We start from the raw sequence: 14,398 nt of genomic DNA, 5'->3' as shown, positions 1-14,398 counted from the left end.
ATGTTCGTCCACAGATCCTCCTCCTTCAAGAATCCCCAACAGGAAGTTCATCAGGACGTCCTCCACCAGGTAGACCTTACACTGAGGACACAGACCTGATCCACTTAGACCCCAAACACAGAAACCTGATCCACTTCGACCCCAAACACACAGACCTGATCCACTTAGACCCCAAACACAGAAACCTGATCCACTTCGACCCCAAACACAGAGACCTGATCCACTTAGACCCCAAACACACAGACCTGATCCACTTAGACCCCAAACACACAGACCTGATCCACTTAGACCCCCAACACACAGACCTGATCCACTTAGACCCCCAACACACAGACCTGATCCACTTAGACCCCAAACACAGACCTGATCCAATTAGACCCCAAACACAGAGCTCTAATTCTGTGTCCAAGTTAAAAGATCGCTTTAAGCCTCCTGCTTTCAAACCAGAGGGTTAGTCAGACTAAATCAGAGGTTAGTCAGACTAAATCAGAGGTTAGTCAGACTAAATCAGGGGTTAGTCAGACTAAATCAGAGGTTAGTCAGACTAAATCAGGAGTTAGTCAGACTAAATCAGAGGTTAGTCAGACTAAATCAGAGGTTAGTCAGACTAAATCAGGAGTTAGTCAGACTAAATCAGAGGTTAGTCAGACTAAGTCAGAGGTTAGTCAGACTAAATCAGTCTATTTCAGTTGGTTTTTAGAGCTAAGCTAACCTTAGCCATCTGTTTGCTACATGGTCACATTGTTGTGACTGTGCAGACCAAACCAATGGAACTGTAGGTGTGAAAGTGGATCAGACCACATGAAGATGAAATGGAGACACAGTTACACAGTGAGTCAGAAGGTTCTTCACCATGAGAGGAGCAAAGTGGTTGAAGATGTGAGCGAGTGTGAGGAGGACGGTGGCGTCTCCATGAAGTCTCCACAGAGCAGGGTCTTTGTCCAACAGCTGCTCGTCCTGCAGCAGAGACACAGAGACACTGAGAGACAGACGAGGACACGTGTCCTCACACAGATGTCCTCACACCGATGTCCTCACCTGCAGGTCGATGGACGTGGACAGGACGTTCTTGATGAAGCCCAGCAGCTTGTGGGCTTTGGTCAGGTCAGCGGTGGGCGGGTCCTGGAGAGGCAGGTAACCGTCCACAGGATACGTGAAACATCCAGGCTAACGAAAATAACCACTCTGGTTAACTCTGGTTAGCTGTGGTTAGCTGTGGTTAACTCTGGTTAACACTGGTTCACTCTGGTTAACTCTGGTTAGCTGTGGTTAGCTGTGGTTAACTCTGGTTAACTCTGGTTAACTCTGGTTAACTCTGGTTAGCTGTGGTTAACTCTGGTTAACTCTGGTTAACTCTGGTTAACTCTGGTTCACTCTGGTTAACTCTGGTTAGCTGTGGTTAACTATAGTTAACATACTACATTTGTCTCATGTGAGGAAAGGAGGACACTATAACACAAGAGTAACATCGATAAAGTGTGATATGAAACATTTCTCTCTGTTTTAAAACAGTGTTTCTCTGCTGTGATGGACTTTGTTGTTGTTGTTGTTGTTGTTGTTGTTGTTGTGGTGGTGAACATGCGTTGGTGAACAACAGGAAACAGGATATCTGAGTGGGCGGCTCCCAAAGTTAAACGCCACCGACTCTTTAAAGGACAGACTGATGGCGGGAAAGTAGGCGACGCCAGGACCCGTCTTAATGTTGGTGAAGGCCGTCCCCAGGGACTGTCCATTCCTGAAGAAGCACAGTTAGCTTAGCATCATCAGCTAACAGCTACAGTTAGCTTAGCATCATCAGCTAACAGCTAACAGGTGAAGTGAGTGTTTACTTACAAACAGAACGTGATGCTTCCCTCGTCCAGATCAATAAGACAACTGACGATGTCGCCTGCCGCCCACGACTGTGACAGGACACACACACACACACACACACACACAGTCAGCATGTGTGTGTGTGTGTGTGTGTGTGTGTGTGTGTGTAGCACAGGTCTCACCTTTCCATAGTTTGTGGTGGTGACGTTCCACTTCCTCACTCTGTTTCCATCGTAAGCATAAGAGTCAGGAGTGTCACCAACACCTTCCTACACACACACAGACATGAGAGTGTGTGTGTGTATGTGTGTGTCTTTGTGTGTGTGACTGTCTGTGTGTGTGTGTGTGTGTGTGTGTGAGTGTCTGTGTCTGAGTGTGTGTGTGTGTGTGTGAGGGTGTGTGTGTGTCTGAGTGTGTGTGTGTGTGTGTGTGTGTGTGTGTGTGTGTGTGTGTGTGTGTGTGTGAGGGTGTGTGTGTGTACCTCCTGGTTAAAGCGACAGTTCAGAGTACACCAGCCGATCTGCATCAGACCTTGTGATGAGATCAGAACTTCATAGATCCACTTCCCTGTGAAGACAAACCACAGTCACTGACCACGCCCACAGTCACTGACCACGCCCACCGTCACTGACCACGCCTCCATGTGGCCACATCCACACACTGAACGAACATGTCATGAAGAACATGAAGTTACAGTCAAGTTGACCTCTGACCTGACCTTTTAAATAAGGTCAAGTCTGACACTCAGACTGTAACATGTGCAGCTCTTAAGCTCCGCCCCTCTATCTGTCAGTCATCACAGATCACTGTCTCCACAGACACTGGTCTGAGTGACAGCAACAGAGGTCACACAGAGGTCAGACAGAGGTCACACACAGAGGTCACACACAGAGGTCACACACAGAGGTCACAGTTGTTACCTTGATAAACACATGTGGTGGCTCTGATGGAGCTGAAGTTACTGTGTCCAATCACCTGGAAATACAAACAACACAAACAGAGACAACTTTACACACCAAAGAGAAAGTGTGTGTGTGTGTGTGTGTGTGTGTGTGTGTGTGTGTCTCACCCCCAGCAGGTCATCATCTACAAACAGAAGTCCTTCAAATCCACTGGTGTGATCCAGGACAACAGGCTGAGGACCAAGACGACCTTGAACTGTCTGATCTGAGGGGTCACAGGTCAACACAGGTGTGTGTGTGTGTGTGTGTGTGTGTGTGTGTGTGCGTTAACACAGGTGTGTGTGTGTGTGTGCGTGTGTGTGTGTGTGTGTGTGTGTGCGTGTGTTACTGACCTCCACTCTCCTCAGATTCTCCTTCACTCAACAGTTTGTCCAGGTGAGACACGAGATCCTGGAAACCAAGAGACTTCCTGTTGACACACACACACACACACACACACTCACACACACACACACACACACACACACACACACACACACACACACACACACACACACACACACACACACACACACACACACACACACACACACACACACACACACACACACACACACACACACACACACACACACACACACACACACCCTGTCAGTTATTATGACAACAGACAGTGAAGCTAACTCTGAGTCTGTTACCATGACAACAGACGGTGAAGCTCTCTGGGTCAGTTACCATGACAACAGACGGTGAAGCTAACTCTGAGTCTGTTACCATGACAACAGACAGTGAAGCTAACTGAGTCAGTTACTATGACAACAGACAGTGAAGCTAACTGAGTCAGTTACCATAACAACAGACAGTGAAGCTAACTCTGAGTCAGTTACCATGACAACAAACTCTGTGAAGCTAACTGAGTCAGTTACCATGGCAACAAACTGTGAAGCTAACTCTAAGTCTGTTACCATGACAACAGACAGTGAAGCTAACTCTGAGTCAGTTACCATGACAACAGACAGTGAAGCTAACTCTGAGTCAGTTACCATGACAACAGACAGACTGCTCACTGGTTAGGTTGGACTAAGCCTGAGTTTGTCCTGCAGACTGAAGGCAGAGACAGATATTATGGTCTGTCCTTTTCTTCAGTCAGTTGATGTCGAGGTGCAGATACTCCTTTACTCAAGTGTACTACGAGTATACTTATTTTATACTACAACTGAGGCAGTATACTTGAAGTTGACTTTTTATAAACTATATTTTATATATGGAAAGTATAAACAAGTACATTAATACTAAATCTTACACTAATACTTTAATACTACATCTTATACTTGTACATTAGTATACTTTTGAATTCTTTCTGCCACAAGTACCAATACTTAGTATATCTGTCACAAAGTACTAATGTATATCATATAATGCATATAAAGTATTTGTTGATCCAAGTCCAGATTAAGGTCAAGACACTGACTCAGTCAATCTAGAGTTAAAGTTTGAACTCAGAGTTTGTTGAACCTGCTTTCTGAAACAGGACTCTGTGTGTGTGTGTGTGTGTGTGTGTGTGTGTGTGTGTGTGTGTGTGTGTGTGTGTGTGTGTCTGTGCGTGGGTGCGTGTGTGTCTATGTATAGCGCTGCTGAGTGTAACATGAATCTGTGGCTTAAGTGAAAAGGCCAGTGAAATACCACCTGTCTGTGTGTGCATGTCTATGTGTGTGTGTGTGCGTGTGTGTGTGTGTGTGTGTGTGTGTGTGTGTGTGTGTGTGTGTGTGTGTGTGTGTTACCTGATGAGTGATGTCACTGCAGGTCCCTGATTGGTCGTAGGAAACACATGATACAGGAAGTCACTGAGGAGTTTGTCACTCAGTAAACCTGAGAGAGAGAGAGACATTAAAGTGTGTGTATGTAAGTATGTGTGTCTCTCTATAAATGTGTGTGTGTCTCACCTGTACATGTAGCTGTGTCTGAGGACAGTCTGTAGTTTCTTCTGCTCAAACTTGTTCCACCTTTAGAGGACATTCTGTCCCTCTGTCTGTCTGTCTGTCTGTCTTCTGTATGTCTGTCTTCTGTCCACGGAGACACACGATTGTCCAACTGTCACAGTACGTGTGTGTGTGTGTGTGTGTGTGTGTGTGTGTGTGTGTGTGTGTGAGTGTGCTCTCGGTGTTAGCCGTTAGCTAACCGTAGCAGTAGCAGCAGCTGCTCGTTAGCTTACTAGCATGTTAGCTCGTACCGGAGCGTGTCCAGGTGTCGAGTCCTCGCGGTGTCTTAGAATGTGGACGTGGACACATAGACACAGACACGGACACACAACAGTCACCGAAGACTCAGCGACCTCACCACAACAACGTCTGTCACTGTACGGAGCGACCGGAGGGACAAAACACATCTGAGCGACAAACGCGAAGCGGAAATGACGCTGACGTGAGGAGACGAAGACATGAGGAGACGAAGACATGAGGAGACGAAGACATGAGGAGACGAAGACATGAGGAGACGAGGACATGAGGAGACGAGGACACGAGGACACGAGGAGACGAGGAGACTGTCGTTTCCTTCACGTTTTTATGTTGTATGTAGATATTTCGTGTCTCACTTTTGTGTCTCATGTTTGTGATCAATGAAGTTTGGTTTGAAGGTCAAGTTCACTTTTATGTTCTAAGTTATTAATTTATGACATTATTAAGTTATGATTTTATAAATGTATGACATTATTAAGTGATATTATTAATTTATGATATTATTAAGTTATTATGTTCTAAAGTTATTGGGCAGGACGGTGATAATATTGGATGTAATATGGATGAAATAGTAACAATAACAACAATAATACAAATAACATACATGTATATATATATATATAAATATACTGTGTATATACACATAGATCCATACATATACTTTTTTATACTAAAAGTATACTAAACTAATGAACTGAAATCTGAACATTGACCATCAGACTCTGAATTAATGTGAATGAGTGGAGAGAAGTGATGACGTCATCATCAGGAAGTGATGTCACAGTAAAACAAACCCTTTGTTTTATAAATAATTTAATATTTATTAGTAAAAATCACCCTGAAAATGGTTAAAGTCTCAGTATGAAAGTTCATTCATGTACAGAGGACAGGGGACAGGGGACAGGGGACATCCTGTCCCTTCATGATCAGTGAGACAATAATGTCAGATTATTATATATATATATATATATATATCATCTATATCATTATATTATTATTATTATTGTTATTATTATTATTAATAATAATAATAACAGATTCACACAAAAACATTACCGATAAATCAAAGAATAAGTGTCCATCAGCAGAGGGGGGCGGGGTTTACTCTGCACATGATGCTTGGAGACGTGTCCTCACTAGAGTCAGTGTGAAGACAAGCAGCTGAGGACAGGCTGGGCTGTGATTGGACGAGGACAGGCTGTGCTGCGATTGGACGAGGACAGGCTGTGCTGTGATTGGACGAGGACAGGCTGGGCTGAGATTGGACGATGAGCTCAGCCCATGTAAGGATACGTCCACCCACGGAGGGGGACGTACGTCTGCTTGACGGCCTGCGGGGACGTCCACCTCAGGACATAGTGAGGACCTCCAGGTTTGTCGTTGGTCCCTTGATGAAGAGAGGTCAAAGGTCAGAGGAGGTCAGGTGTGGAGTCACAGAGAATAAGCCCCGCCCACTCACCTGAAGCTCTGGCTCCTCCGAACGGCTGCTGAGCGACGACAGAGCCGGTGGATTTATCGTTGATGTAGAAGTTTCCTGCAGCGTTTCTGAGGATGAAGGACGCCTCGTCAATCACCGTCCTGCAGAGACAAAGACACTCGGGCTGCAGTTCAACAGAGTCTGACGCTCTGACAGAGTTTTGCATTACGTTCATCTGTGCAACATCACAGCCTGTGATATCTGAAAATAATGTACTATGTCGACTAATAATATCAGCACAATAAGTGTTGAACACAGAGTGACACAAACAGACCGTTTTCTGCAGGTGAAATAAATCAACCATTATTAGACTAAAACATTGAAATATGCTAATAATTCTGATGTTCATACTCGTTTTTCAATGATATGTTATGTTTGTAGAGCTGTGAAAAGATTCACGTCTAATAATGACATCACTAATCTGTGTCGCTCATGAGCCACGGAGCGACAACAACACTGGGCTGGACTAAACCAAAATAGTGGAAAACAAGGGGTGTGTTCTCTGAAGACAGGCTGTTAACCGTGAAACACGGGTGCTCTAGAACACCCCTATTAGACTTGGTACTTTCCTCCTAATAAAATTCACCTTAAAAAAATATTAATAATATAAAAAATTATAATTAGTCGACCAATCACAATTTAGGTGGAGCCAGAGCGTGTGGACCACACACACACTGCTGCCTCGTGTGGTCGCTTTGTGAATGTCAACAAAGCCGCGTGGACTCACTGGTCCTGAGCGAAGACGGCGCCCGTCAGCGCGTACGGAGACGTGGCGTCGATGAGACGCAGCGTGTCCTTGTATTTGTCCTCAGGATAAACGTAAACGGTCAGAACCGGTCCAAAGATTTCCTGAAACAAACAAACGCTGACGTTTAAAGATCAAAGGACACTTGGAGCGTTTCCTGTTTCCTGTTGTGAGGCCACACCTCCTTCATGATGTCATCGTGAGGGTCAGACGTCTGGATGATGGTCGGCTCAACAAAGTAACCTTTAGAATCATCACAGTGTCCTCCAGCCAAGACGCTGAGGGACGGGGACGACTTAGCGTAGTCCAACCACTTCTTAATACGTCCAAACGACTGTGGGACAGACAGGAAGTGAGGACAGTGAGACAAAGACAGTGAGACAAAGACAGTGAGGACAGTGAGACAAAGACAGTGAGACAGACAGGAAGTGAGGACAGTGAGACAAAGACAGTGAGGACAGTGAGACAAAGACAGTGAGACAGACAGGAAGTGAGGACAGTGAGACAAAGACAGTGAGACAGACAGGAAGTGAGGACAGTGAGACAGACAGGACGTGAGGACAGTGAGACAAAGACAGTGAGGACAGTGAGACAAAGACAGTGAGACAGACAGGTAGTGAGGACAGTGAGACAAAGACAGTGAGACAGACAGGAAGTGAGGACAGTGAGACAAAAACAGTGAGACAGACAGGAAGTGAGGACAGTGAGACAGTGGGACAGACAGGACGTCTCTACCTTGTGGTCGATCACTGCAGAGAAGAATGAACTAAAATCTTCAACAGGCTGAAAAAAAAAACACAAGAGTAAAGGTTTGAGGACGAGGACGAGGACAGACTGATGTCCAACACTGTCTTTACTCACGTCTCCCACTCTCAGCTGTCTGTGGACGTCCAATAGTCCTTGTTTGACCTGTGTCCACAGACTGTCAGGGACATAGATCCTGGAACAGGCCGAACACTTCTGTCCTCCGTATTCAAACGCTGAGCGAATCGTCCCCATCACCACACTGTGGACGTCTGCTGAGCTGTGGACAAAGTGGAAGTTCTTCCCCCCGCACTCTGGACACACACACACACACACACACACACACACACACACACACACACACACACAGTGAGACAGAAGACACGGGGACAGACAGTGTCTCTCTGAGGACATGGACTGACCTCCAGCCAGACGAGGAAACGTCCTGAACGTGTCCAGATTCTCAGCCACTTGTCTCCAGAGACGTTTAAATGTCCTGAAACAGAGGATCAAAGAGTTCAACTGACTGACAGCTAAGCCCCGCCCTGACTGACAGCTAAGCCCCACCCTGACTGACAGCTAAGCCCCGCCCCCACACAATCACAGGCCTAACCCTGTGCTAGCTTGATGCTAACAGATGGACAGACTTACGGGACACTGCCGGTGAAGTTGATTCCAGCGAGATGTTCCGAGGACGTGACTGTGTCTCCAAACACTGGACCGTCCGCCGGCAGGAACTGGATGATGTTTGGAGGAAGACCGCTGTCCCTCAGGACTCTGTAGACGGCGTAGCTCGCAGACACGGCGGCGTCGCTAGGTTTCCACAGAACCACGTTACCCTGAAAGCACCACAGGAGGCGCTGTTAGCTGTAACTATGACACACAGAGGACAGACACTGTCCCCCAGAGACACTGTGAGACAGAGACACTGAGACAGAGACACTGTGAGACACTGAGACAACGTGAGACAGAGACACTGAGACAGAGACACTGAGAGACACTGAGACAACGTGAGACAGAGACACTGTCCCCCAGAGACACTGTCCCCCAGAGACACTGTGAGACAGAGACACTGAGACAGAGACACTGTGAGACACTGAGACAACGTGAGACAGAGACACTGAGAGACAGAGACACTGAGACACTGTGAGACAGAGACACTGTGAGACAGAGACACTGAGAGACAGAGACACTGAGAGACAGAGACACTGAGAGACAGAGACACTGAGAGACAGAGACACTGTGAGACAGAGACACTCACCATCAGAGCTGGAGTTCCTGCCAAATTTCCACCAATCGCAGTGAAGTTAAACGGCGAGACAGCTGCGACAAAACCCTGAGACAAGAGAGAGACAATGACCTTCAGCTCTGTGGTTGATTATAAACAAAGCTGTGATGGTGTAACTCAAACTGGACCAAAGTGGACTAAAGTGGACCAAAGTGGACTAAAGTGGACTAAAGTGAACCGAAGTGGACCAAAGTGGACTAAAGTGGACTAAAGTGAACCAAAGTGGACCAAAGTGGACTAAAGTGGACTAAAGTGAACCAAAGTGGACCAAAGTGGACTAAAGTGCCTGAAGACCAGAGGTCAACATGTCCACCATGTCCTCACTGAGACACTGAGCTCTGTCCACAGAACCTCAGGCCACGCCTCCATCTGATGTCTCCTGTCACATGAGACCTCAGGTGACCTCTCAGATGACCTGAGGTGACCTCTAAGGTGACCTCTCAGGTGACCTCAGATGACCTCTCAGGTGACCTGAGATGACCTCAGATGACCTCTCAGATGACCCCTCAGGTGACCTCTCAGATGACCTCAGGTGACCTCTCAGGTGACCTCTCAGATGACCTCAGATGATCTCAGGTGACCTCAGATGACCTCAGATGACCTCAGATGACCTCAGATGACCTCTCACCTCCAGGCCTCTGTAGAGCAGACTGTTGGTTGTTCCCTCAGCGTTGAGCGGCTGTTGCGTCTCCAGCTCGATGGCGTGTTTAGCGTTAAACCTGAAGAAGTCAATGAGCTCAGCGGCGCCATCTATCTCTGCCTGGACCACTGTCTTACCCTGAGGAGACAGACAGAGAGTGAGACAGAGAGAGAGTGAGACAGAGAGTGAGACAGTGAGACGGACAGTCAGACAGAGAGACAGGCAGGCAGACAGACAGTCATACAGACAGACAGTCACAGACACACAGTCAGACAGACAGAGACTCAGACAGACAGGGACACAGACAGGGACACAGACAGAGAGTCAGACAGACAGTCACACAGACAGACAGACAGACAGTCACAGACACACAGTCAGACAGACAGAGAGTCAGACAGACAGGGACACAGACAGGGACACAGACAGAGAGTCAGACAGACAGTCACCTGTCCTATCATGGTCTTAGCCAGGATCTGGACTCTCTCTGATCCACTGATGACGTCAGCAGCCTTAAACAGAACCTGAGCTCGGTCCTGGATCGGTTTCATGTCCCACTCTTTTCTCGCTGCCACAGACGCCATGATGGCTTTGTTAATGAGCTCCTGTAGGGGGCGGAGTCACACAGACACGGTTACGCCCACTTTACACTGTGTCTGTAATGACCTGTGACCTCTGACCTGTGACCTCACCTTGTCAGCATAGCAGAACTTGGCCACCTTGTGGGCGTGGTTAAAGGGCTTTGAAAACAAGCAGAGAAGATTATTAATATTTATTGATTATAGATTATTATTGATTATAGATGATGAACCGTCACTCACTGATAGCTGATATCTGATGTCTGACGTCCACACGTGTTCGTCTCCCACCACACAGGGAATCTCCTCTGTCGCCCCCTTCAGGTCGTCCAGGGCCTGACACAGGAGGACAGAGTGAGTCACATGATGACATGATGACATGATCACCTCATGTACAGATTTATAAAACTGTGCGTACGCCGAGTCCTGTGCTCTTTTCTTTAAGTCATCAAAGGTGAAGGACAGACCACGCCCAGGCTCCACCCACATATGAATATTCAAATGAGTCTAACACGCCCCGTCTAAGTCTCATTTTCTTACAACAAATTATTCTGTAACTTTACTTTGGAGGTTTTGAAACATTGTAGACTGACATGTGATCATGTGTTCATGTGTTCATGTGACCATGTGTTCATGTGATCATGTGACCATGTGTTCATGTGTTCATGTGTTCATGTGATCATGTGTTCATGTGTTCATGTGTTCATGTGATCATGTGATCATGTGATCATGTGACCATGTGTTCATGTGATCATGTGTTCATGTGATCATGTCAGCAGCTGTGTTTCTATAAACGTAGACTTAGAGAAAAGTGAGACTCACCCTCTCACACACACACACACACACACACACTCCACCTGACATTTTTAAAAGCGTATGCACAGTTTCTACATGAGCTGTCAATCAATACTCAGATGATTGACAGGAGGCGGACCTTCAGTAGTTCTGCTCTCTCTGACGTCCCCTCTGTGAAGGTCAAGATCGGCTCATTCTGGACATGGACGGACGCACAGGAGGACGTCCTCAACCTGCACAGAGACACACACACACACGGTTAATGTCCAACCTGAGCTGACCTGGTCTGTGTGTGTGTCCCTCTGTGTGTGTGTGTCCCTCTGTGTGTGTGTGTGTGTGTGTGTGTCTCTGTGTGTGTGTGTGTGTGTGTGTCTCTTTGTGTATAAAGTTGGACTTGAATAACATGATTAAATGTGTGATGTGACAGGAGACATCAGGTGGAGGCGTGGCCTGAGGTTCTGTGGACAGAGCTGTCCTCAGTGTCTCAGTGAGGACATGGTGGACATGTTGACCTCTGGTCTTCAGGCACTTTGGTCCACTTTAGTCCACTTTGGTCCAGTTTGAGTTACACCATCACAGCTGTGTTTATGATCAACCACAGAGCTGAAGGTCATGGGGGCGGAGCTTGAGAGTGTGTGTGTGTGAGACACATGGACATGAGGCCTTCTCTTCTCACAGACGTTCTCAGGAGGACACTTTGTCTCCTGTTATCACTGTGGAGCTGATAACAGCCACGCCCCTTCACACAGCCACGCCCCCAACTGATATCTCTTTGACATGTCTGTGTCCCCGTCTGTCTCTGTCTGTCTGTGTCCCTGTCTCTCTGTCTGTCTGTGTCCCTGTCTCTCTGTCTGTCTGTGTCCCTGTCTGTCTCTGTGTCCTGTTGAGGACAAAGTGTCTCACGTCCAGATCAGCAGAGACTAAAGTGTGAGTTCATGTTGGACAAATTTGTGATAAAACAAGTCAAAAATATCCAGAGCTGAGAGTGAAGTTGTTAAAGAAGAACAACATGGAAATAAGACTACACAACAACACAACAGACCAGCACAGTCTACACAACAACACAACACAGTATACACACAACAACACAACAGACCAGCACAGTCTACACAACAACACCACAACACAACAGACCAACACAGTCTACACACAACAACACAACAGACCAACACAGTCTACACAACAACACAACAGACCAACACAGTCTACACAACACACCACATTAAACACAACAGACCAACACATTAAACACAACAACACAACAGACCAACACATTCTAGACGAATGTGCGCGTGTCAAACTAGCAACAACCATGTAAACACGACGATGAGCAGGTTAGCTCAGGGTAGGGTTAGCTCAGGGTTAGCTAAGAGTTAGCAGGGTTAACTAAGGGTTAGCAGGGTTAACTAAGGGTTAGCAGGGTTAACTAACCCACCAACAACAACATGAATCTACGTCACTGAGTGAGAGTCTCTGTCTGTGTGTGTGTCCCCCTGTTGCAGGTGAGAGCTAACATTAGCATTAGCCGGTGTCTCTCAGTCTCGTGTCCGCTCATATGAGCTGTTCTCCGGTCACTTACCCTCTCCAGCACCGGGACAACGACCTCACACGGAGCATGATCCACTGACGCAGGACACGGAGGACACGGAGGACACGAGGACACGGAGGACACGGAGGACACGGAGGACACGGAGGACAGTCAGAGCCGGAGGACGATCCACGAGAGACACGAGCGGAGAAACAGGTCTGTCTCAGAGGGGGCGTGGCTGTGACCTGGAGTCAGAGTGACGTCAGAGACGGCGCCGAACATGAAAGAGTTATTGATTAAATGATACATTAAAATATTGATTAATGATTAAGACACAAACGGATGTAATTACTTTTATTCATTTAAATAACACACACACACACACACACACACACACACACACACACACACACACACACACACACACACACACACACACACACACACACACACACACACACACACACACACACACAAGAATGGTACATTCCGCGGGCGGGTGAGTCAGTGACCAATCAGTGAACAGTAAAGTACAGTCAGCCAATCACAGGCCACACAGATTGAATAATCATATCATATCATGAATAATGTTATTATTATTCAGAATAATAATAACAACATTGTCATGAATCACAAAAGAAAAGAGTGAACAGAGATCAAAGTCTGACATACAAACAATTATTATTATTATTATTATTATTATTAGTGAGAGACAGGAAACACAATGAGAACACCATGGGAACACCATGAGAACACCATGGGAACACCATGAGAACACCATGGGAACACAATGAGAACACCATGAGAACACCATGAGAACACCACACCATGAGAACACCATGAGAACACCACACCATGAGAACACCATGAGAGCACCATGAGAACACAATGAGAACACCATGAGAACACCACACCATGAGAACACCATGAGAACACCACACAATGAGAACACAATGAGAACACCATGAGAACACCATGAGAACACAATGAGAACACCATGAGAACACCACACAATGAGAACACCATGAGAACACCACACCATGAGAACACCATGAGAACACCATGAGAACACCATGAGAACACCATGAGAACACCACACCATGAGAACACCATGAGAACACAATGAGAACACCACACAATGAGAACACCATGAGAACACCACACAATGAGAACACCATGAGAACACCATGAGAACACAATGAGAACACCATGAGAACACCATGAGAACACCATGAGAACACCACACCATGAGAACACCATGAGAACACCATGAGAACACCATGAGAACACCATGAGAACACCACACAATGAGAACACCATGAGAACACCACACAATGAGAACACCACACAATGAGAACACAATGAGAACACAATGAGAACACAATGAGAACACCATGAGAACACAATGAGAACACAATGAGAACACCACACAATGAGAACACAATGAGAACACAATGAGAACACCATGAGAACACCATGAGAACACAATGAGAACACCACACAATGAGAACACCACACAATGAGAACACCACACAATGAGAACACCACACAATGAGAACACCATGAGAACACAATGAGAACACCATGAGAACACAATGAGAACACCATGAGAACACCATGAGAACACCACACAATGAGAACACCATGGGAACACC

The 14,398-nt window shown here is 46.5% G+C and overlaps 2 protein-coding genes across 2 annotated transcripts in view; both read right to left on the bottom strand.

Annotated features, from left to right (window-relative positions):
* rnf123 (ring finger protein 123) overlaps positions 1 to 5,484 on the bottom strand; it is a 23,569-nt gene extending 18,085 nt beyond the window's left edge. The window contains exons 1-12 of the mRNA XM_083907590.1: positions 4,658 to 5,484; positions 4,496 to 4,583; positions 3,107 to 3,183; positions 2,882 to 2,979; positions 2,733 to 2,787; positions 2,294 to 2,379; positions 1,995 to 2,081; positions 1,834 to 1,901; positions 1,610 to 1,735; positions 1,039 to 1,153; positions 853 to 957; positions 1 to 81 (exon numbers count right to left, since the gene is read on the bottom strand). The exon at positions 1 to 81 is cut by the window's left edge and continues 45 nt beyond it. Of these exons, the coding sequence (XP_083763716.1) occupies positions 1 to 81; positions 853 to 957; positions 1,039 to 1,153; positions 1,610 to 1,735; positions 1,834 to 1,901; positions 1,995 to 2,081; positions 2,294 to 2,379; positions 2,733 to 2,787; positions 2,882 to 2,979; positions 3,107 to 3,183; positions 4,496 to 4,583; positions 4,658 to 4,730 (1,059 nt within the window). The 5' untranslated portion in view covers positions 4,731 to 5,484. The remainder of the gene's footprint in view (positions 82 to 852; positions 958 to 1,038; positions 1,154 to 1,609; positions 1,736 to 1,833; positions 1,902 to 1,994; positions 2,082 to 2,293; positions 2,380 to 2,732; positions 2,788 to 2,881; positions 2,980 to 3,106; positions 3,184 to 4,495; positions 4,584 to 4,657) is intronic.
* A 113-nt stretch (positions 5,485 to 5,597) lies between these two features.
* aldh4a1 (aldehyde dehydrogenase 4 family, member A1) lies at positions 5,598 to 12,963 on the bottom strand. The gene is made up of 15 exons (XM_083907594.1): positions 12,795 to 12,963; positions 11,355 to 11,448; positions 10,664 to 10,756; positions 10,535 to 10,582; positions 10,292 to 10,447; positions 9,834 to 9,983; positions 9,179 to 9,253; positions 8,569 to 8,756; positions 8,340 to 8,413; positions 8,035 to 8,231; positions 7,909 to 7,956; positions 7,355 to 7,507; positions 7,156 to 7,277; positions 6,411 to 6,529; positions 5,598 to 6,338 (listed from the first exon to the last, which is right to left on the bottom strand). Exons 1-15 carry the CDS (start codon positions 12,830 to 12,832, stop codon positions 6,226 to 6,228), a joined length of 1,668 nt encoding a protein of 555 aa, XP_083763720.1. The 5' UTR covers positions 12,833 to 12,963; the 3' UTR covers positions 5,598 to 6,225.
* Between the last annotated feature and the right edge of the window lie 1,435 nt (positions 12,964 to 14,398).

Source organism: Microchirus variegatus (genome assembly GCF_963457635.1).
Source record: "Microchirus variegatus genome assembly, chromosome: 21".
Taxonomy (NCBI): domain Eukaryota; kingdom Metazoa; phylum Chordata; class Actinopteri; order Pleuronectiformes; family Soleidae; genus Microchirus; species Microchirus variegatus.
This window is presented reverse-complemented; position numbering and strand designations above follow the sequence as displayed.

Bases quoted from the DNA above. Each gene is read 5' to 3' on its own strand.
- aldh4a1 (XM_083907594.1), bottom strand. From the start codon at position 12,832: ATGCTCCGTGTGAGGTCGTTGTCCCGGTGCTGGAGAGG. The intron at 8,414-8,568 runs GTAAGTCTGTCC...CCTCTGTTTCAG, and splicing joins AACTTCACCGGCAGTGTCCC to GACATTTAAACGTCTCTGGA. The intron at 6,530-7,155 runs GTGAGTCCACGC...TTGTCTCTGCAG, and splicing joins GCCGTCTTCGCTCAGGACCA to GACGGTGATTGACGAGGCGT.